We start from the raw sequence: 22,276 nt of genomic DNA, 5'->3' as shown, positions 1-22,276 counted from the left end.
GCCAAGAATTTTATATCCTGTCAGAATCAGCTTCATAAATGAAGAAAAAATAAAGCCTTTTCCAGACAAGCAAATGCTGGGGAAATTTGTCATTACTAGACCAGCATGACAGGAAATGCTCAAAGTGGTCTTAAACATGGAAAAAAAAGGTCAACATTCACCATGATAAAAAGAGAAATATAAAAGTTCTTTTTTTTTTTTTTTTTTTTTTTTTTTTGAGGCGGAGTCTTCACTCTGTCGCCCAGGCTGGAGTGCAGTGGCACCATCTCGGCTCACTGCAAGCTCCGCTCCCGGGTTCGTGCCATTCTCCTGCCTCAGCCTCCCGAGTAGCTGGGACTACAGGCGCCCGCCACCGTGCCCGGCTAATTTTTTTGTATTTTAGTAGAGACGGGGTTTCACCGTGTTAGCCAGGATGGTCTCGATCTCCTGACCTCGTGATCCGCCCGCCTCGGCCTCCCAAAGTGCAGGGATTACAGGCGTGAGCCACCGGCGCCCGGCCATAAAAGTTCTTATAAAACAATCACACGTGAGGAAGATGTAGGAATCAAATGGTAACATGACAGAATTTCATCAAATGACAAAGACAAAGATGGAAAAGAAGAAAGGAACAAAGAATTTATAAGACAACTTGAAAACAATGAACAATATGACAGGAACAAAGCCTCCTATATCAATATTTACCTTGAATGTAGATGGATTAAATGTTCCACTAAAAGATACAGACTGGTAGAATGGATTAAAATACATGGCACAACTATATACTGCCTACAAGAAACTTACCTTATCCATAAAAACACACATAGACTGAAAGTAAAGAGGCGGAAAAAGATAGTCCAAGCAAATGGAAACCAAAAGTGAGCAGGAGTAGCTATACTTATATGAGATAAAACAGACTTAAAAAAGAAAAGACAAAGAAGGTTATTATATAATGATAAACGGATCAATTCAGTAAGAAGATATAACAATCCTAATTTATATGCACCTAACATTAGAGCATCGAAATTCAGAAAATTATCACTAGACCCAAAGAAAAAGAAAGACAGTAATGCAATAATAGTGGGAGAATTTAACACCACACACACAACACTAGATAGATCGAGAGAGAAAAATAACAAAGAAACATTGGGCTTAAATTCGACTTTAGACCAAATGGACTTAGACATTTACAGAACTTTCTACAATAACTATGGAATATACATTCTTTTCACCAGCACACAGAAGACTCCCCGACACAGACTACATATTAGGCCACAAAATAAGTCTTAGCAAATTTTGAGAATCAGAATCATATCAAGTGACTTAGACCACAATGGTGTGAATCTAGAAATCAATACTAAGAGGAACTTCAGAAACTAAACACACACATGGAAATTAAACAGCATGCTCCTGAATATTCACTTTGTCAATAAAGAAATTAAGACATAAATGTAAAAATTTCTTGAAGTGAATGAAAATGGAAAAATAACACACCAAAACAGCAAAAAAAGCAGTGTGAAGAGGGCAGTTTACAGCATTAAATGCCTACATCAGAAAGTGGAAAGATCAAAACAATCTAACATTATATCTCAGGAAACTAGAAAACCAAGAACAAACCAAACCCAAAGTTAGCAGAAGAAAATAAATAACAAAGATAAGGGCAAAGCTAAATGAAAGAGACAAAGAAATTAATAAAGGATCAACAAAACAAAAAGTTGGTTCCTTGAAAACAGACAAAATTGATAAACTGCTAGCTAGACTAGGCAAGAAAAGGGAGACGATCCAAATAAACACAATCGGAAGAAAAGGAGACATTACAACAGATTCCACAAATATACAAACGATCATCAGAAACTATCTGAACAACTATACGCTCACAAACTAGAAAACCTAGAGGAAATGGGTAAGTTCCTGGAAACATACAACTTTCTGAGATCGAAACAGGAAGAAACAGAACTCCTGAACACACCAATAATGAGTAGCAAGACTCAATCAGTAGAAAAAAAAAAAAAAAAAAAAAAAAAAAAATCTTAACAACAGCCAGGACTAGATGGATTTATAGCTGAATTCTATCAAACATATCAAGAAAAACCAATTCTCCTGAAATTATTCCAAAACTTTGAGAAGAGAATTCTCCCTAACTCATTCTATGAAGGTGGTATCACCCTGATACCAAAACCAGACAAGGCCGCAAAAAACAGAAAACTACAGACCAATATCTCTGATGAACAAAGATGCAAAAATCCTTAACAGAATACCAGCAAAACAAATCCTACAGCACATCAAAAAGATAATACAGCACGATCAGGTGGGATTTATCCCAGGGATGCAAGGAGGGCTCAACAATACAAAATATCTATATATATGATACACCACATAAACAGAATTAAGAACAAAAAACATGATCATTTCAACAGACTCAGAAAGGGCATTCAATAAAATTCATCATCCCTTCACGATAAAAATCCCCAATGAACAGACCTCAACATAATAAAGGCCACATATGACAAACCCACAGCCAATATCACACTTAACAGGGAAAAGTTGAAAACATTCCCTTTAAGAACTGGAACAAGATAAAGATGCCCACTTTTATCACTTTGATGTGTAAAAACATAATACTAGAAGTCTTCACCAGAGCAATCAGGCAAGAGAAGAAAATAAAAGGCATTCCAACTGGAAATGAGAAAGTAACATTATCCCTTTTCACTAATGATATGATCTTTTATCTAAAAAACCCTAGTGACTTCACCAAAAAAACTCTTAGATTTGATAAAGGAATTCAGTAATGTTTTAAGATAAAAAATTAATGTATAGAAATCAGTAGCATTTTCATATACTGATAATGATCTAGCCAAGGACAAAATCAAGAAGGCAATTCCATCTGCAACAGCTGAAAGAAAAATAAATCACCTAGAAATACATTTAACCAAGGAGGGGAAAGCTCTCTATAAGCAGAACTTCAAAACAACAATGAGAGAAATAGTAGATGACGCAAACAAATGGAAAAGCATCCCATGCTCATGAATTGGAAGAAATCAATATTGTTAAAAGGACCATAATGCCCAAAGCCATCTACTAGTTCTAGACACTCCCTATCAAATTACTAATGTCATTTTTCACAGAATTAGAAAAAAATTCCTAAAATTCATACGGAACAAAAAGGAGCCCAAATAGCCAAAGCAATGCTAAGCAAAAGGCATAAACCTGGAGGCATCATATTACCTGACTTCAGATTATACTACAAGGCTAAAGTAACCAGACCAGCACAATACTGGTATGAAAACAGACACATAAGTCAATGGAACAGAACAGAGGACGAAGAAATAAACCCACAGACCTACAACCAACTTATCTTCAACAAAGTCAACAAAAATATACACTGGGGAAAAGACACCCTATTCAATAAACAGTGCTGAAAAAATTGAATAGCTATAAATAGAAGAATGCAAGTGGACCCACACTTCTCACCATATGCAAAAATTAACTCAAGATGGATTAAAGATCTAAACACAACACCTGAAACCATACAAATCCTAAAAGAAAACTGAGGAGAGACTCTTCTGCATATTGGCCTAGGTAAAGAATTTAGACCAAGTCCTCAAAGGCAAACACAAGAAAAACAAAAATAGACAAATGGGACTTAAAACTAAAAAGCTTCTACACAGCAAAAGAAACAATCAACACAGTAATCTAACCTACAGAATGGGATAAAATATTTGCAAACTATGCATCCAACGAAGGGCTAATATCCAGAATCTTCAAGGAACTCAAACAACTCAAGAGAAAAACAAAAAGCCCATTAAAAAACTGGGCAAAGAGCATGAACAGACATTTTTCAAAAGAAGACACACAAGTGGCCAACAAATAAATGAAAAAATGCTCAACATCACTAATCATCAAAAAAATCCAAATTAAAACCACAATGAGATACTATCTTACACAAATCACAATGGTCATTACTAAAAAGTCAAAAGACAACAGATGTTGTCAAGGATGTGGAGAAAAGAGAATGCTTGTATGCTGTTGGTGGGAATGTAAGTTAGTACAACCTTCACAGCAAATAGTATGGAGAATTCTCAAAGAACTAAAATTAGAATTACCGTTTGATCCAGCAATTCCACTACTCTACTGGGTATTTACCCAAAGGGAAAGAAATCATTATATCAAAAAGATACCTGCACTCATTCATCGCAGCCCTGTTTAAAACAGCAAAGATATCGAATCAACCTAAGTGTCCATCAACAGAGAACTTGATAAAGAAAATGTGGCATGTGTGCATATATATGTGTGTATATACTATAGACTACTACTCAGCCATAAAATAAGAATGAAATCATGTATTTTGCAGCAACATGGATGGAACTGGAAGCCATTATCCCAAGTGAAATGACTTAGAAAGTCAAATACCATATATTTTCACCTATAAGTGAAAGCTAAACAATGGGTACAAATGGACATATGGAGTAGAATAACGGACACTGGAAACTACAAAATGTGGGAGGTGAATGAAGGTTGAAAATTACCCACTGAGTACCACGTTCATTAGGGTGAGAGGTACACCAAATCCCCAAACTTCACCACTATGTGACAGAAGCATGTAAGAAATCTGCCCTTGTACCCCCTAAATACATAAAAAGTTAAATAAAATAAAAATGGAAAAATATTTCTCTTTCATATGCACTTGTGATTCTACTTATAGGAATAGGCAGAACTAATCTACAGTGATAACAATAAAAATAGTGATGGGCTCTGTGGAGAAGGTGGCTAACTTTAAGGAGGCATGAGGGAACTTTCTGGGATGATAAAAATGTTCCGCATACTGATCTGGGTGATGGTTAAACGGGTATACACATTTGTCAAAATTTACCAAACCATACTTTTCAAACACTACAGTCAGCTTCAGGATATACTCACAAATTGTATGTGATGATGTTTAAAACAAATTCAAAATAAGAATGACCTTTATGATTCATTTTTCAATTCATTAAGTCTGACTCATACTGTTGATCATTAAGAGAACTGCATACTACATAGAGTTCAAATGCTAGCCACAGCCTTTATTAAGTACACCTTTGATCCCTTATGCTGCCGGGGAACAATTCACATAAAAAGCTAGCAGATAATATAAAGTCCCTCAATTTGGCCTTAAAATGTTTTCTTTTTGACATTAGCACACTCAAGTTCTTAATAACACTGGCTTAGACTAGTATTTTATAATTTTCATCTATACAGTCCAGGATTCTATTGAGTAGTATGGGGAGGAGAAGCAGGTATCATGTCACATTACTTTCATAACAGTTTTGATAGATTTTAAGGATTACCTCCACACTATAAGGTAAATATGTGTCACTAAAAGCAAAAACACAAACTTTTGATGATTTCATTCAAAAAATATTTACTGAACCTGAACTACTAGGTTAGCATTGTTTTGGACTTCTTTTTAGGCTTAGTGGACACAGCAGTGAATACAGCAAACGAAATCCCTGTTGTTAGGGAGCTTTGACTCTAGTGGTTCCATTTGTCCAAATAACCATGGTACTCTCTATTTCATACATGACTAAGCCACATTCTCACTGGCAAAAATGCCAGTCTCCCGACTCTTAAAGACTAAAGATTTGCTCCTAAATTGTTTCCAGAAATCACTTGGAATGTGCCCGTTCAGAGAGCAGGGATGAGCCAGGCAACAGAGACTCAAGCGTCCGTGATCATCAGTCCCCAGCCCTGCTGCGGCACCCATGTCAGCTTCGCTACAACTCACCAGGCTGCCCTTGGAGGTCGGGGTGGCCCTTCTGGAATTCCTCTTTTTTTTTATCCAATTCTTGTTGAAAGTGCTCAAATTCCTCCTGATACTTTTCTTTTTCCTTTTCTGAAATTTCTTTATCTGGTGTGGGCTTTTTTTTTGGAGTTTTGGAATAGATCATAAAAAAGATAAGAAAATCATTCAGATACCTCTATATATGTTATTTTTCTCATTTTAACTATTCTACCACTAGCTGAAAGGTTAACATAAAAATACATTCCTTCTTGACTTAAATGATAGCAAATTTACTCTTTCTTTCTTTTTGAGACAGAGTCTCACTCTGTCACCCAGGCTAGAGCGCAGAATCGTGATCTTGGCTTGCTGCAACCTCTGCCTCCCAGGTTCAAGCAATTCTCCTTCCTCAGCTTCCCGAGTAGCTGGGATAACAGGTGCCTGCCGCCAGGCACGGCTAATTTTTTTGTATTTTTTAGTAGAGACGGGGTTTCACTGTGTCATCCAGGCTGGTTTTGAACCCCTCAGTTCAAGAAATCTGCCCACCTCGGCCTCCCAAAGTGTTAGGATTATAGGCGTGAGCCACTGCACTGGGTCCCCCCTTTTTTTTCTTTTTTGAGATGGAGTCCTACTCTGTCGCCCAGGCTGAAGTGCAGTGTCTTCACCTCAGCTTACTGCAACCTCTCCCTCCCAGGTTCAAGCGATTCTCCAGCTTCAGTCTCCTGAGCAGCTGGAACTACAGGTGTGCACCACCACACCCGGCTAATTTTGTATTTTTTAGTAGAGACGGGGGTTTCACCATGTTGGTCAGGCTGGTCTCAAACTCCTGACCTCAGGTGATCTGCCCATCTCGGCCTCCCAAAATGCTAGGATTACAGGCGTGAGCCACTGCACCCAGCCTACTCTTGCCTCTAATAATAACCACTACCATTTACTGAGCACTTGCTGTAAGTGCACGGTCTCAATCCTTCAGTATCCTGAGGTGGCCAGTACAAGTATCTCTGTTTTAGCAATTAAGAAATGAAGCGTTACAGAGGTTCAGTCACTTGCACAAGACCATACAGCAGTAACTGGCAGAAACGATCCAAACCTAAGTTAGTCTTCCCAAACATTCAGCTAAAAGGCAAAACCACTAAACTGATAAAGTTTTTGAAAAAATGTGTAAAATTACCGGCTCTTTTCCAGGTTCAGTCAACTGGAAAGTCAGAAAAGAAAGGACATCATGGTCATCTACAAATTAAAAAAAAAAAAAAAGTCTGAAAAAGTTCCATAGGAGATTACTTTTATCATTGTAAATGTATTTTATCAATATTTATTGCTTTAAATAACAATAACCAGGGAGGGAATTAACAAAAATTAGCTCTAATTTGGTAAGGGCAATGGCACCTTGTGAGCTTAGAGACAAAAATTCACCTGAAAGATTTATATTAGAAATAATCCAAAACTCACTTTCTTAAACCCTAAATCAGAACATTTAGCAATGCTTAACATATAACAGATGTTTAATCAATGTCTGATAAGAAATGAACAAACAAATGAAGGGTCAAAAGAAGTCCAAACTCCTTATTCTGGTACCAAGATCCTCCATGGTTTCCCACATATCTCCTTCACGGACAACGTCCCAGACAAATGAGACAAAATCCTGGTCTCCACATACTGCCGGTACCTGTACGTCTCTGAACCTTTCTTAGAGCGCATACCACTTTTTGTCTTACTTTCTTATTTGTTTCTCTCACATGGAAGATATTAATAATTTTATCTTACTGAAAATTGTATCAAAAAATCAAATTCAAGCTGTTTAAGCCAAAAGCACCAGCTCAGTAAATCAAACCTTCTAACTCTTAACTAAAATACCAATCCTGGCTAGTCGCATCCACCAATCAAGAGCAATTAATATCAAGCGTACAGCAATCTTTATGCTTTGTACTGTTTTTATGGAACCTAGAGATGTAGACAGATTAAAAAGAAAACTACAATACTGTAGTGTAGATTAAGAAACTGTGTTATGTAATAGGGCACTGAACCTAGAGTCAGAAATTCAGGCCGAGTCCTGCCTGGGGCTGACCATTAATTGGCCATACGATCTTCAGAAATTTCTTTCACCTAAAATTTGGCAAGTTCTTCTAAAAATATGGAAAATATGATCTTCCCTCCCTTCTTCTCTGGGTTGTCTGGAACAATTCATGTATTTGAAAATATTTAAAACTACAATGTATCATATAAACATAAAATGGCATTGACATTGAATGGTAATTTGTCACCTTATGTGGAAAAAAATGGTAACTATGTTTTTGTTTAAAGTTTAGGTGCCAAATAACCTTTCCTTAGGTTGCCAAATTCATTTATATGTGATGTGACAATGATCAGGATCCTAAAACACTTGGCAATTAACCTTTTTGTGGATGTGACTAGCCAAGATTGCCATTTTAGTTAATTGTCATGCGGTTTGATCTGCAGCCTTTAAGCCTGCTGACTTTGATAGCCTTTACTTTAAATATATCTCCTTCACTATAAAATAGCGCCCAAACTGATGATCTAATTTACACACTTGTATACAGCCCCAGTTAACTGTACACCTACAGAACAATATAAGTAGAAAATAAGCAATCTCAACAGACCAAAAGACTGGCACAGCAGGCAATGCGAAGGTTCCAAACAGTCTTAAAAAGTTATTGGTATAAACAAGTCTACATATCCCTAATACACAATTCCCAATAAAACACAATTCACAAACTTTTAATATTATCAGACTGCAAGATTTACCTGCAAGACCTCCAGTTGCAGCAGATACTCCAAAATGCCCTTGTGCAGGGATAATCATATTTTCCACTTTGGCACAAAATTCATAATCATTTTTATCTGGTGTAAAGCCATTATTGATCATTACCTAGAAAGATATATCGTAGCTATAGCTTTTACAAAAGACATTAGAAAATATATTTCAATTAATCCATTTTATGACTAATACTATTCAATTTTATTTCATTAATTACAAACGGTAATTTTAAATAATGTTTTTTACTTGGTGTCAATGTATAATACCTTTTACTTAAAAAAATTTTTGCCCCACTATGTGTCAAAAGTTAAAAGAGAGAAAAATCTGCTAACTTTCTATGAAAACCTTTCTAAAATGGAATATGGTTCACCTTCTCTCAAGAAGACCTAGGGAGTCACCATTACTCTCTTGGAATGGTTCATGCAGTAGAGGGATCAGACTTGTTTTCAGATTCCAGTGACAGCTAAAACCAAGAGGTTAAATTTACAATTTTATCTGCTGCTGGTTGAAAATTAAATAGATTGTCTCAACAAGTAGTGAGCTCCTCTGCATTAAATTAGTGAGGTAACTGGACTGTCACAGGTTAGCAGAGAGCAAAAGTGACAGAAGTCACACTGACAAGGCACAGAAGGAAAAAACTAAAAAGATGTATGTTTCTACTCTGCAAAATGTGTATTTGAAGGAATGACCCTAAATTTCTTGGCAGAATCTTAGAATCCTAGGCAAGCACTGGACCACCTGACACATGAATGCTTTTCTCATTATCCCAGTCAAGCAGTGGTTCAGCTTCTTCAATACATTTCACTTCTAACAACCCTCTCACGAGTCCCACCCTAAACAACAGTCACTGAGGTTCAGGGTGGATGCAGGAGTAGGCCCATGGCACCAGAGTAAGGGCATTTGTGTCATTACTTCTAGAGTCAAAATTTTGTCAGAGACTTAAGATTCAGTCACAGAGGCAAAATGTTATAGTATTCTGTTCAAATTTTCAGCAAGAGAATAAAATCTGTCAATATGAAGAGTTACTCTCTATATACTGTAGGATGGAAATGTGAACTAAAAAGTAGTTTAAAATAATTAATTTTAAAAGATCATTTAGAATTTGGTTTATATTAATATTTGTTTCCTCTGTTTAGTAATATTCCTATTTCATTTTACATCATTTACAACTGGTCCTCCGCCACAGAGCCTTTTAAATTAGAATCAACAATCAGGAAGTTATTTGCCTTTGAGTCTTAAAAAGACTGTGGGTTATTACATTCAAATTACAATATTAAAATCCTCAAATCGTTCAGTATTTTTCTCCTTGATTTCTAACAAACTGAAAATCCATCAGAAGTCTTGTCTAGTTCCAATTTTTTTTTTTAAAGGACGTAACACATTTCACTGTACTCTGAGTTAGCAGGAATGTTAGGAAGGACTGTAACTGAAAGCCTAGGTACAAACTGTCTGCTGATTAATACTTCTTTATGAGATCATCAATAACCTTCCTTATTCACCTTATGGTTTCAAACCATTGTTAAAGACTACACTTGCAATATTGAAGATCTCTTGCTTTGAATGTGTTTCCCCCACCAACAGCACTTATTGCTTCCAACCTCCTCTTACTTTGTTTTCCTCTCCAATGTGGAAACAACTGGGACAAGCTAGGGTGAAAGTAGTCATTAAAATAAACACTTCTTGAGTACTTAACATGGGTACAATATTAGGAACTAGAAGAAATATAGGATATAATGCCTATTGTGAGAAGTTTACAATCATATTGATAAGAAGAGACATACATATAGTTAATAGGCAAGTCAATACAACACATCTCAAGGCCAAATAAGCATTAGAGAAAAAAAAATAAGAGTTTAGGAGAGACAGATCATTATGAGCTGTTTAGGAAATCTGATGGAAAAGGGATCTGAATTTGTGTGCTCAAAGCTGAGTATGACTTTACCAAGTAGAAAGAAAAGGAATTATTACCAGACTGAGCAAATGCACAGAGAGGCGAGAACCAATAAGTAGCAGTCAGGTGTCCAGGCAGTCTCTCCAAAACGTGTACTTAAAAACACTAGCTCCATGATCACTCATAGATATTAGGTGAAAACACTAGCTCCATGATCACTCATAGATATCAGGTGAAAACACTAGCTCCATGATCACTCATAGATACTAGGTGAAAACACCAGCTCCATGATCACTCATAGATACTAGGTGAAAACACCAGCTCCATGATCACTCATAGATACTAGGTGAAAACACTAGCTCCATGATCACTCATAGACACTAGGTGAAAACACTAGCTCCATGATCACTCATAGATACTAGGTGAAAACACCAGCTCCAAGATCACTCATAGATACTAGGTGAAAACACCAGCTCCATGATCACTCATAGATACTAGGTGAAAACACCAGCTCCATGATCACTCATAGACACTAGGTGAAAACACTAGCTCCATGATCACTCATAGATACTAGGTGAAAACACTAGCTCCATGATCACTCATAGCTATCAGGTGAAAACACTAGCTCCATGATCACTCATAGATATTAGGTGAAAACACTAGCTCCATGATCACTCATAGATACTAGGTGAAAACACTAGCTCCGTGATCACTCATAGATATCAGGTGAAAACACTAGCGCCATGATCACTCATAGATATCAGGTGAAAACACTAGCTCCATGATCACTCATAGATATCAGGTGAAAACACTAGCTCCATGATCACTCATAGATACTAGGTGAAAACACTAGCTCCATGATCACTCATAGATACTAGGTGAAAACACTAGCTCCATGATCACTCATAGATACTAGGTGAAAACACTAGCTCCATGATCACTCATAGATACTAGGTGAAAACACTAGCTCCATGATCACTCATAGATATTAGGTGAAAACACTAGCTCCATGATCACTCACAGATATCAGGTGAAAACACTAGCTCCATGATCACTCATAGATATTAGGTGAAAACACTAGCTCCATGATCACTCATAGATACTAGGTGAAAACACTAGCTCCATGATCACTCATAGATACTAGGTGAAAACACTAGCTCCATGATCACTCATAGATATTAGGTGAAAACACTAGCTCCATGATCACTCATAGGTATCAGGTGAAAACACTAGCTCCATGATCACTCATAGATATTAGGTGAAAAAGAATTCCATAGTTAAGTCAGTCTGGGAAACATGAGGTTTAATAAAGGTTTACTTATCCTTTCTTTATAAAGGATCCTTCATAAAGAAATCTTTAATGTGCTAATATGTAGAGTAGTGCCCAATCTCATCCAATTGTGGAACCCTTTTTGGTGAGTACATTTTGCAAGGTTATTGTTCTGGAGCACTGCCAGGGCTCACAGACTCACGATGTTGGGTCACATGGGCAGTCTGCACCCACCATGCTTGATGTCTGGGCTTTGCCACATGCAGGTAAGCAAGACTTACTGATGACTCTAATGAAACTGTACAGGGTGAATAATTACAGTGGAATTAAAACCCAAGTCAATCATAATAGACTGGATACTTGCTCTATTCTAAGATCTCTAAATTAGCTTGGAATTAAGACTGAGCCAATATAGTTTTCCAACTAATCTCAGAGTTTTAGACCCAGGAGTGTAAGGCTAGCTCATAATTTAGGTGAAAGAAAAATTCATACACTATGTTTTTTTGCTTTTAAGTATTATATAACCAGGTATTGATGGCATCTTTAAAAAGCAAAGTTTACAATGCATAGTGATCTTAGTTATCATAATTGCCAGTCAGATATATCCACCTATATATTACCCTAACCTCAATTTATCTACAACTAAACTCATTAACAACCCTCTGATTTCCCATTCCTCCCCCAAACAGATAAAACACAAACAAATGTGCTGCTGCTTTGCTAGTAAATAGTACCAATTAGCTGTCCAACTGGCTAGATTCAGGAACTATCCTTGACTCAACAACTGTGTTCACCCCCAACCCCAAGAAAACAGGTACTAAGAATACTGGGACCTAAGTCATCTTTCTAAATCGCAAATCTGCTCATTTCTTTTCCTGCTTAAAACCCTTTAAACATTTTTAAAAGTTTCTTATAGGATAAACTACAGGAAGTTGTGCAACGCCTGTTACTGCCAACCTTTCAACCTCACTGCTCACTGATCTCTTCTATCTCCCAGCCATACCAAATTACATGCCTTTCCAAAATATTTCAAGTTCTCTCAAGTGCCTATGCCTGCTTTCTATGCTTGGAGTACACCCACTCACTTGCGTGCACGCACACACACACACACACCCTCTTCCCCCTACCCAGGAACTTCCTGAGAAAAGGAAGTTGTAGGGCACAGCTCAACCCTGAGAAAATGTTCCTGCCCTTCCCCACCTCCACCTGGCGGTTACAGGATTCTAATCACAGGACCGCTTGATAGTGTCTGCAACGTAGCGTTTATCACACAGCATAGGAATGCTACATATGTGTGTCCTCTGTTAGGCTATAAGCTCTCTGGGGAGAAAGTCTGTCTGTCTTACTCATATTTATATCCTAAAGGCTTGGAGATTATCTGTCGATCGATCGATATATGTATCTCTCACATATGCTATACAGTAGGGTGCTTAAACATTTACTGACTAAATGGAAACCTACCATCAGGGGTTTACAACAGATGACCACTCTTCTGCTGTCTTAGAGTAACAATGATGAGTATGTAAGCAATATCCAAATTTAAGTGCATTTAATATCTATCAAAAATTCAACATGGAAAGTCATACTATAACAATGTTTATTTGATTCTCTCTAAATAAATGTTACTTACTGTCAGTGTTTTCTGGTAATAGATAATCTTTGCTCGGACAGGATAGGGTTTATTACGAAAGTCCCTCTGGCAACTTGCTAAAGCTTGACTAGCACCATCACTATAGTATAAGAGAAAGAAAAACAAAGAAGACACTCAGCTTTTCAATATTTAAAAATTCAGGAAGATTAAAATAATACCAAGTTATGAAAAAGCCTTGAGTTATTTTATTTTATTTACTCAAAAGACTACATGAGACTAAGGCAGTGAATCTCTACCCTAGGGCAAAAACATCAATCACCCACTGGGCTTTTAACATGTAGATTCCACTCCAAATCAACTGAAGCAGAATCAAAAGGAGGTGGCCTAGGCACCTCCATTTTAAATAGCTCCACAGGGAGTTATGATGAACTACCAGGGCTGAAACTCACCAAGGCAGAAAAACAGTATGGATAAGTCATCTTTCTTACAGTTCGCTGGCTAAAAGCTATTTCCTATACAACAAACACGTGAAAATAAAAAACATACATACCTAATTTATATACATTATAAATATACAGTCATCCTTCAGCATCCACAGGGCATTGGTTCCAGGACCCCTGTGGATACCAAAATCCTCAGATGCTGAAGTCCCTTATATAAAATGGCATAGTATTTACATACAACTTGCACACATCCTCATGTATACTTTAAATCATCTCTAGATTACTTATCACACCTAATACGATGTAAATGCTCTGTAAATAGTTGTTATACTGTATATTAAAATTTGTAATCTTGTCGCATATACAAAATAATTTGTATTATTTTTGATCTGCAGTTGGTTGAATCCACAGATACGGAACACATAAATACAGAGGGTTGACTTAGAACACTTAGAATCTCTGCAAACCACTGAGTCTTTCAATAATGCAATATTGAAGTTAAATAAGATGGCATAAATTGCTTAATCATCAGCCTTAATAATCAAGGCTCAACTTTATTTTTTTAAAGATCCCTTTTAATGAAAACAAAAATGCATGATCAGCGGCATCAATGAGAGCCAGGAACAGTCTATAAACTTTCAAAAGTATAATATCAAATAAGTTTCAAAAGTATAATATTAAATAATTTGAGGTTAAATTAAAAACACATACTATATTTGAATCTGAGATGGTCCACAGATAGAACGTTAGAACACAACCAAATAAAACCTTTTTACTAAATTACAAAATATGTCTCAAGAAAAAGAACAGTATTTTTTTCATTTGGAAAGTGTTCAGATTTGAAACAATATATTTCACAAGGATTCCAAAAAGAAGCTGAAATCAAGAGTAATGTAAAAAATACACACTCACTTTTGATGGTCATAATGGATTTGTCCATTGTTGCCTATAATTACTATAGCAGGATTATTTTTCTAAAAATAAAGAAAACAAATTTTTGAAAATGTCTTTACTCAAAGCATTCTACATCATTCTTGATGTACTATGAAGTGACTTATGTATCTAAGAATCTAGGACTCAAATTTTTAAAATAACCTGGCCTTGGCACTCAAGGAATTACTAAAGTTCTTTAAATTGCTAACAATCACCCCTGAAAATTAATAGAGAAACAACCAGCTGATGGGAAGATCATCAACCTTAAGGCTGCTAAGCCACAAGCTAATGTTTCCAATATGTAAGTACATTTTGATCTTAACCGTTTTAGGGGAGATCTTTAGAAAAATAGGCCCAATCAAAAACAATGATTAACATATGACCAGATATGAATATGTGAGCTAGCAATAGTCATGCATTTGGATGTTCTTATGTAAATAAACTGGTAAGAGTCTTCTAAGCACTACTGTTTTCCCCACCTACGTCTAAAGATTTGTATTCATCCATTCAATAGGGCCATGGGAGCAGGGGTCACTGCAAAGTTGAGACTCAGGGCTCTAGTATGCCCTCAAGTTGATGTACAAAAAATTACGCATATGTAAATTAAACTGATAAATTTCCAGCTATATAAAGACTAATTATCATATTTACCATATAGCTTGGGGAGTTCTGTACTATGAAACTGATGAAAGCATTAAATAAGCTATTATTTCTCACAGCCTAACTCTGTTGGTAGACATATTAAAGTGGGTAACAGTCCTGACAATAAATATACCTTTCCGTCATTGTCAAAAGAATCAAAAAATATTCCAACACCATTCCACAGATCAGCTGATCCAAACACAGGGCCCTCCAAGCCTTGATTTTCTGTATACCAAATTGCCTGAAAATATATAACAGGAAAAGTTAGAGGCTAGTGGTATATGCATTTATATACATTTCCTAAGTTAAAGAAATGATCATACTAGGCCATCAGCTCCAATTCGACCTCTTCCGGTCACTCGAAATGTCACCTCAACTTCCCAGTTCTCAAAGGCTGCTTTTGCCTTTGTCCACACTGAGCCTCTTTGGCTTTTTAAAGATGGTGCCACTCGAATTTGATCTGAACTTGGAATAGCATCTAGAACAGAAATCAGGGAAGAAAAGCTGTAAGTTATAATTAGGTAAAACTCAATGAATCATTTCCAAACTGCTAAATATACCTACAGAGACTTAGTAACCTGTACAATAATTATTAGGAAAAAAGTTTCATGTTAACAGCTTCAACTTTAAAAGTTTAGGGCTAACACCTCCCTTATAAAAATAAATAAATAAAGCTACATTCATACACTACAAATTCCAGGGACAGTGGGTGGGAGAAAGGGAATTATGACTTTAAGGCAAACTATCTGATTCTCATAATATTCTTTTTTAAACCTTAAAAATTTGTACTTTTAAAAAAGCTGCAATGTATTTTACTAGTTTACAAAGGTTAGAAAGCTCAAACAGTGTGAAGAGAACATACCACTAGGAATCAAAAGACTTGTTCCTAGTCTCAGTTCAGCTGTGTGACTTTGAGCAAATAATTCTTACTCTCTTGGGTTCACCATATGTTTACCTGTAAAACGAAGGAGCTAGGCTCAATCATTCCATAAACACCCTAAAAGTTATATGCAAAATACTGTACTTATATACATTCTTCCATGGAGAGGGTCAACTGAACTTCAATAAGCAATTCTTCAGCATATTCTCAGAGAAAATAGTGATCCCTAAAACGGTGGTTTACCTCTCCAGGCTAGGTTCAAGCCCCAGCTCTACTACTTACTAGCTGTTTGATCTGTAGGCAAGTTACTCCATTTCTTGAACAGCCTCATAAGTATTTAAGTGCCTATATAAGTAGCTTTAAATGTTTCAATAAATGTTAGCTATTTCTCCTATTAGACTAGGTAATTACCAAAGGCCTATCAGACTTAAAATTTGGACAATTCTAGCTCTCAGATATTAACTAATTCTGAAACTCAGGCTGGGAAATACAACAACTGTAACTGTAATATCACTTTACAGGTAGAAAAAAATTGACTAGAAGGAAAGCTGAGATACTTTAGTAGGATCAGTCACTGTTTGCTCACTGTTACTTTCAAATATTCAAAGGATGGGGGTGTGGCCATCATGGAAAGAGACTGAACACAGAATCGGAAGACCTAGATTTGAGTTCAACTTCACTGACACTTACTACTTATGTATCCTTTTTCAAAAACCTTAACCTTTCTGAGTATCAGTTTTTCATCTATAAAACAGATAACACCTGCCTTGCCTACTAAGGATCAAATCAGAGAATGAAAGTCAAAGAGCTCTGAGAGCTATAAAGGGTTACAAATTATCATTTTTTGCCCTTACGGGCGTAAGGATATGTACTAAAGGAATATTCGAGGTAAGAAAGAGAAACGCCATAGATTTGGTCTTAATTTGGGGTTGAAGGTAAAGGGCTGTGTTTAAACTAGATCTTAAATTTCTCTACTTTTAAGCTTTTTGAAGTAACGAATTGCAGAGCAAAATGAAAAGAACAAAATGATCAATGTAGTTACAGTGAGGCTTATGTAAAAACTACAGTGACAGTGAAAGCAAGGGATGTCCATAGCAGGGATTCCTAGAGCCAGTAGCCAGATAAATCATGGCTAAAATACTAATACTTTGTTTCAAATTCATTCTAGCCACACAGCTTTAATTTACTGGTACAGTATCTTGACATTTCTGCAGTAGAACAGATTAGCTGGTTATGGCTCTGTAAAGGAAGTCAAGGTAACTCATTTGACTAGTTGATTAACATTCCTAATTGGCTAATGTAGTGTATGTGAGAGAAAAAGCAAAGGGATAGAAGAACAGGCAGGCTATGGAGATGTGTAGAAGTGAAAATCTGTGAACAAATCTATCAACACTACTGAATAATTCATCATCATTCCACAAATAGAAAAAAAAAACTCCAAAAACTTGTGTTTGATAACATTTGCATCACCTTTGTGTATGAAGAATAGATACCTTGATAACAAATGCCCAGTAATACACCCTCGCTGCATGGGCACATAATAAATGACTGCTGAGTAACAAAATAACTGCACTCTACTTCAACTACTTAATGACTTGGTCATTAAGTCAAATTGAAATCTATACCTTTTAATTATACATTAATTTGAGAGAAACAGCCCTTCCTAAAAGGGTGCTTCCTATTCAGTAATTACTTTCTAGAAATGAAACATTTTGTTTCAAGCACCGGATAATCTAAAATGATGTATAGAACCCTTATTATACAAAAGATTCCTTAATTACACACAAAGAGAATTCAAACAGCCAGAGCTCCTCATCTCATATAAAGGCATTTGCCATTTGTTCAAAGGGTATATCTGATGGTCACTGAACAGCTTATGTCATGCCAAGTGCTACGATTGACTCCTTAGTCAGCAGTGACACATCTGACACATCAGCACTAAAAAGTGCAGATATGTTTCCTTCCACATAAGTAAAAGCTCTAGCAAGGTTCTCTTAGCTACAAGAGTGCCAAACACAGACAGTGAATAAAATATGAACCCAAGAGATTATTTCAATGTTTCCAGTTTTTTTAAAGGGCTGAAAATGTAATGCTATTCTTAGTCTCAGGTTCAGAAACAATCAATCCCTAAAAATACATCCCTTCTAAAAAGTTACATAATGTGTTACTACAAGAGAAAAGATCAAAGACCACACCAAGTCACTGAGAGGAAAATGTGTAGTTCCAACAGTGTAAGAATGTCTTCTGACATACAAAGACTTAAAAATTACTCTAATACCAATATATGCCATCTCAGGAGCCGTCAGTGGGCATGGGGTTCAAGCGAAGCATTAACCATTGCTAACACCGGAGAAAAGAAAGAGTGGATGGGGGCGGGGGAGGGGAGCGGGAAAGGAAGTAAGGGGGCTTCTAGAACTGTCTCAGGTTAGGATGACCGGGGGTAGGGCACATTTCTCCTGGAGACGTGGCGTTGTGAAACATGATACCTAGAAGCGAGTTTGAGTGCTAGAAGTGTAAGAGGTAACCAAACACCTCTAGATCAAACGGAAAGTACCGACGAGATCAAAGAAGGGAAGACAGCAGGCGGGTGGGAGAGAACAGAATGGGTGAGGGAAAGACTCGGGGACAAGCGGAGGGAACCGTGCGAACCAGGAGGGACCCGGCGGAGGGGATGCCAAGAGGGTCCCCTCCACAGCGCATATGGTGTGCAGCGGCTGGAACGGGAACCTCAGCACACCAGTGTCGCCGCGGATGAAAGGCGAAGAGGCGGCGGAAGGCGGGGAGGAACCCGGCCCCCATCCCTCTGCCTCGGCTTACTCCCCGCGTGGGCCCAGAAGGGCACGGTCCCGTCGCTCTGCACCAGGTGCGGCCCCTTGAAGCTGTATTTGTACTCGAATCGGCGATGTGGCAACCCGGCCGCGGGGTCTCCTCCCACGCCGTCGCCCCCGACGAAGCGACTGAGTGACAGCAGCAAGGCGCAAAACAGCGGCCGAACTCTGGCCTGGAGACCCCTTCGCCTGGATCCCGCCATCTTGGATTCTGGGACGCGGAGGAGGGCGGGAGAGGGAGGGGCGCGGATGGCCGCGGATGGCCAACAGGGCGCTCGCTGATTGGTGGAGCCCGGGGGACCCCCAAGGGCAAGGGGTGAGCCCCGCCCCCGGCCTCGGATTTCCCCGCGGCCGCAAGGCCGGAGCAACTGTGGGCGGGGCCACGCGCAGGGGGTGGGTCTGGGGCCGTGCGGTCCTTTCCCCGGGGGCGGGGAAAGGACTCCAACCTTCCCTTCCGGCGCGGCCGAGTGTGCGGGAGGCGCGGATGGGTCTTTACCTGCAGGGAGTTTTCTCTGGCTTCTTAGACTATCTGGGAGCAGGAATTGGCTAGCCCTAAGACTTGTGGACCCAGCCTCTACAAAACGTTTTCAGTATATTAGAAGAAAGGCTTTCCTTTTGATGTGACATCGGTTTTTCAGTGGTACAATCCCGAATGCTTATGGTCCCAGCCCACTGAGCTCCACCAACCTGTGTTAGAGCATTTCAAACTAGGAACCAGCACCCACGGGGGTTGTAGGATGCCTCAGGGTTTATGAGTTGGTGTCGGAAAGAGGGTTTCTGTGAATTTGTCAGCCAACCTTTACATCTCAAAATTTAATTCCAAGAGCTTTCCAAATTTTGAAACTATGGCAATAGTGCATTCAAATGAAACTGAGTTTGGTTTGGTTTTGGTGAGAGGGATAATGTGCTATGGACCCAGGCATCTGTAGAACCTGGACGTTTGAGATAGGATCGGTCTTCCACTCAGTGAATACGTTCTGTATTTTAAAGGGGACCCTTCTTTCCCTTGCTTAGGAAAATACATCGTCAAAATATTCATGGTCGAAGTTTTGTTTTTCAAAAATGTGTCATGCTGAGTTTTTCAAGTCCAAGAAACAGCAGTATGATTTATATCGTTTTTACACATGGCTCTTTATTTCACTAGCTCTGTCCGTGTGGGCTACATGAACGCCATACTAGCCCTAGGGACTAAATAGCCACATTACTTAAACTTATTTTTCATTAACTTCCCAGTTTTCCGTCTTCAGACTTATGGACCATTACTGTTAAATCTCTTTCTAGTGCTCAAATAAAACCTTCAAGTTGAATATGGATTTAAGGCTTTCCACCTGCTAGTCTCGAGATGTAATTTAAATGAAAGTACAATACTTACTGCTATCTCAGCAATAGCGGTAACAAATATTTATCCACTGTATATTTTATGTGGGTCATTGCCCTGGACTCTCCGGGGGTTTAAACCCATAGGATTTAATCATTTTCTTTTCTTTGGTTCTCTCATTGCTCTGTCAACCAGCTCTATGCCTTGCACAGAGTAAAGAATCCGTGAATATTTGTTAAACAAACATTAATGTTAATAAAAATGGCAAACACTGAGTGTTTTCTGTGTGTCAGTAACTGCACTAAGCTTTCAACATAAGTTAACTTACGGAATGCTGACAGCAGCCCTCTAAGGTAGATGCCATTAGTATTTCCATTTACAGATGAGGAAACAAGCATAGAAAGATTAAATAATTTGCCCAATGTCACACAGTAAGTGGCAGAGATAGGTTTCAATTCCAGCCATTCTATCATTAAAACCTTCAATCTTAAGAACCATTTTATGTTAAACATTATGTATATTAAGTATTTTCAATTCATTACTCATGATTTGGACTCACGAGAGACCTGAATTTCAAGCATAATACAAGTAAATATTTGTAATTTTGCTGAACCATAAATGTAACTATGTTCTGTGTTCTGTGAAGCTTTTTTTTTTTTTTTTTTTGATGCGGAGTCTCGGTCCGTCACCAGGCTGGGGGGCAGTGGCGTCATCTCGGCTCACTACAAGCTCCGCCTCACGCCATTCTCCTACCTCAGTCTCCCGAGTAGCTGGTACTACAGGCGCCCGCCACCACACCTGGCTAAATTTTTTTGTATTTTTAGTAGAGACGGGGTTTCACCGTGTTAGCCAGGATGGTCTCTAGCTCCTGACCTCGTGATCCACCCGCCTCGGCCTCCCAAAGTGCTGGGATTACAGACGTGAGCCAGTGCGCCCTGTGAAGCTGTTTTTTTTTTTTTTTTAAACAAACAAACTTTTTTTTATTGAAGCATGTTATATAAAGAAAACTATGCAAGCCCTAAGAATGTAATTCAGTGAATTTTTCCCAAAATGAATACATCCCATGCAACCAGCACCCAGATTTTCTTTTTTTAAAAACCACACATTTCTGTTGGGTATATACCTAGGAGTAGAGTTGCTAGGTCATAGTAGATGCTGCCAATTTCTCAGTGGTTGTGCTCATTTACACTCCCATCAGCAGCATGTGAGGGTTTCAGCTGTCTTTTTTTTTTGTTAACTTGTAGAAACTCTTTATTCTGAATACCTGTCCCTGCTTGGATATAAACATATAGTGAATATTTGCACCCACTTAGTGGGATGACTTTTCACTCTCTTAATGTTGTCTTTTAATGAATAGATACTTATAATTTTAATATAGCTCAATTTACTATTTTCCCCCATAAGGGTTTTTTTGTGTGTCATGTTTGGGAATCTTGCTTGTTGTTTTGTCTAAGTTGTTAAACTTTAAATTTTATAGCATTTTTCCTTCAGAACTGAGAGCTTTCCGGTTTGAGTTAGATAAGACGGTTTTACAAATGGTGAAATTGAGAAACTGGGCCTGGCAAACTGAAGTTTCAAGGATCAGAATGCTTTTACTCTAGGTCCCAGGAACTCTGGGCCAGTGAATTTTAAAATCTGTATTTTTGAAGTAACCCATGGAGGGGAAATTCCTTAACAATTAAGTGATATTTTACCTTCAGGGCAATACCATATTGCAAATTTTGTACAACACAATGAGGGGGGATTTCTTACTACCCCTCCAGTGCCTGAGGCAATTTCCAAAAATTAAGCTCAGATTTTTGAGTTGGGAGGGGAATAAAAATTATGAGGGTCCCTCAACACACCACTGGGCCCTGCACAGAGCTGGAGAGACAGAGTGGCAGTAGCAGGGCTCGGTTTGGTGCCTGATTCCTTCTAACTATCTTCTGGCAATATCCGTGACTCATTGCCAGCTTCTTCTGTGCTAGCAGAAA

At 38.1% G+C, this 22,276-nt stretch overlaps 1 protein-coding gene across 2 annotated transcripts in view; it reads right to left on the bottom strand.

The window, feature by feature from the left end:
- LMAN1 (lectin, mannose binding 1) overlaps positions 1-19,220 on the bottom strand; it is a 33,992-nt gene extending 14,772 nt beyond the window's left edge. For both annotated transcript variants that reach the window (XM_008013913.3, XM_008013914.3), the window contains exons 1-8: positions 18,975-19,220; positions 15,601-15,755; positions 15,411-15,518; positions 14,615-14,676; positions 13,299-13,398; positions 8,495-8,618; positions 6,903-6,961; positions 5,738-5,870 (exon numbers count right to left, since the gene is read on the bottom strand). In XM_008013913.3, the coding sequence (XP_008012104.3) occupies positions 5,738-5,870; positions 6,903-6,961; positions 8,495-8,618; positions 13,299-13,398; positions 14,615-14,676; positions 15,411-15,518; positions 15,601-15,755; positions 18,975-19,188 (955 nt within the window). In that variant the 5' untranslated portion in view covers positions 19,189-19,220. The remainder of the gene's footprint in view (positions 1-5,737; positions 5,871-6,902; positions 6,962-8,494; positions 8,619-13,298; positions 13,399-14,614; positions 14,677-15,410; positions 15,519-15,600; positions 15,756-18,974) is intronic.
- Positions 19,221-22,276: the final 3,056 nt, after the last annotated feature.

Source organism: Chlorocebus sabaeus, chromosome 18, assembly GCF_047675955.1.
Source record: "Chlorocebus sabaeus isolate Y175 chromosome 18, mChlSab1.0.hap1, whole genome shotgun sequence".
NCBI classification, from domain to species: domain Eukaryota; kingdom Metazoa; phylum Chordata; class Mammalia; order Primates; family Cercopithecidae; genus Chlorocebus; species Chlorocebus sabaeus.
Note: the sequence above shows the minus strand (reverse complement) of the source record. Positions and strands in the feature narration are given on the sequence as shown.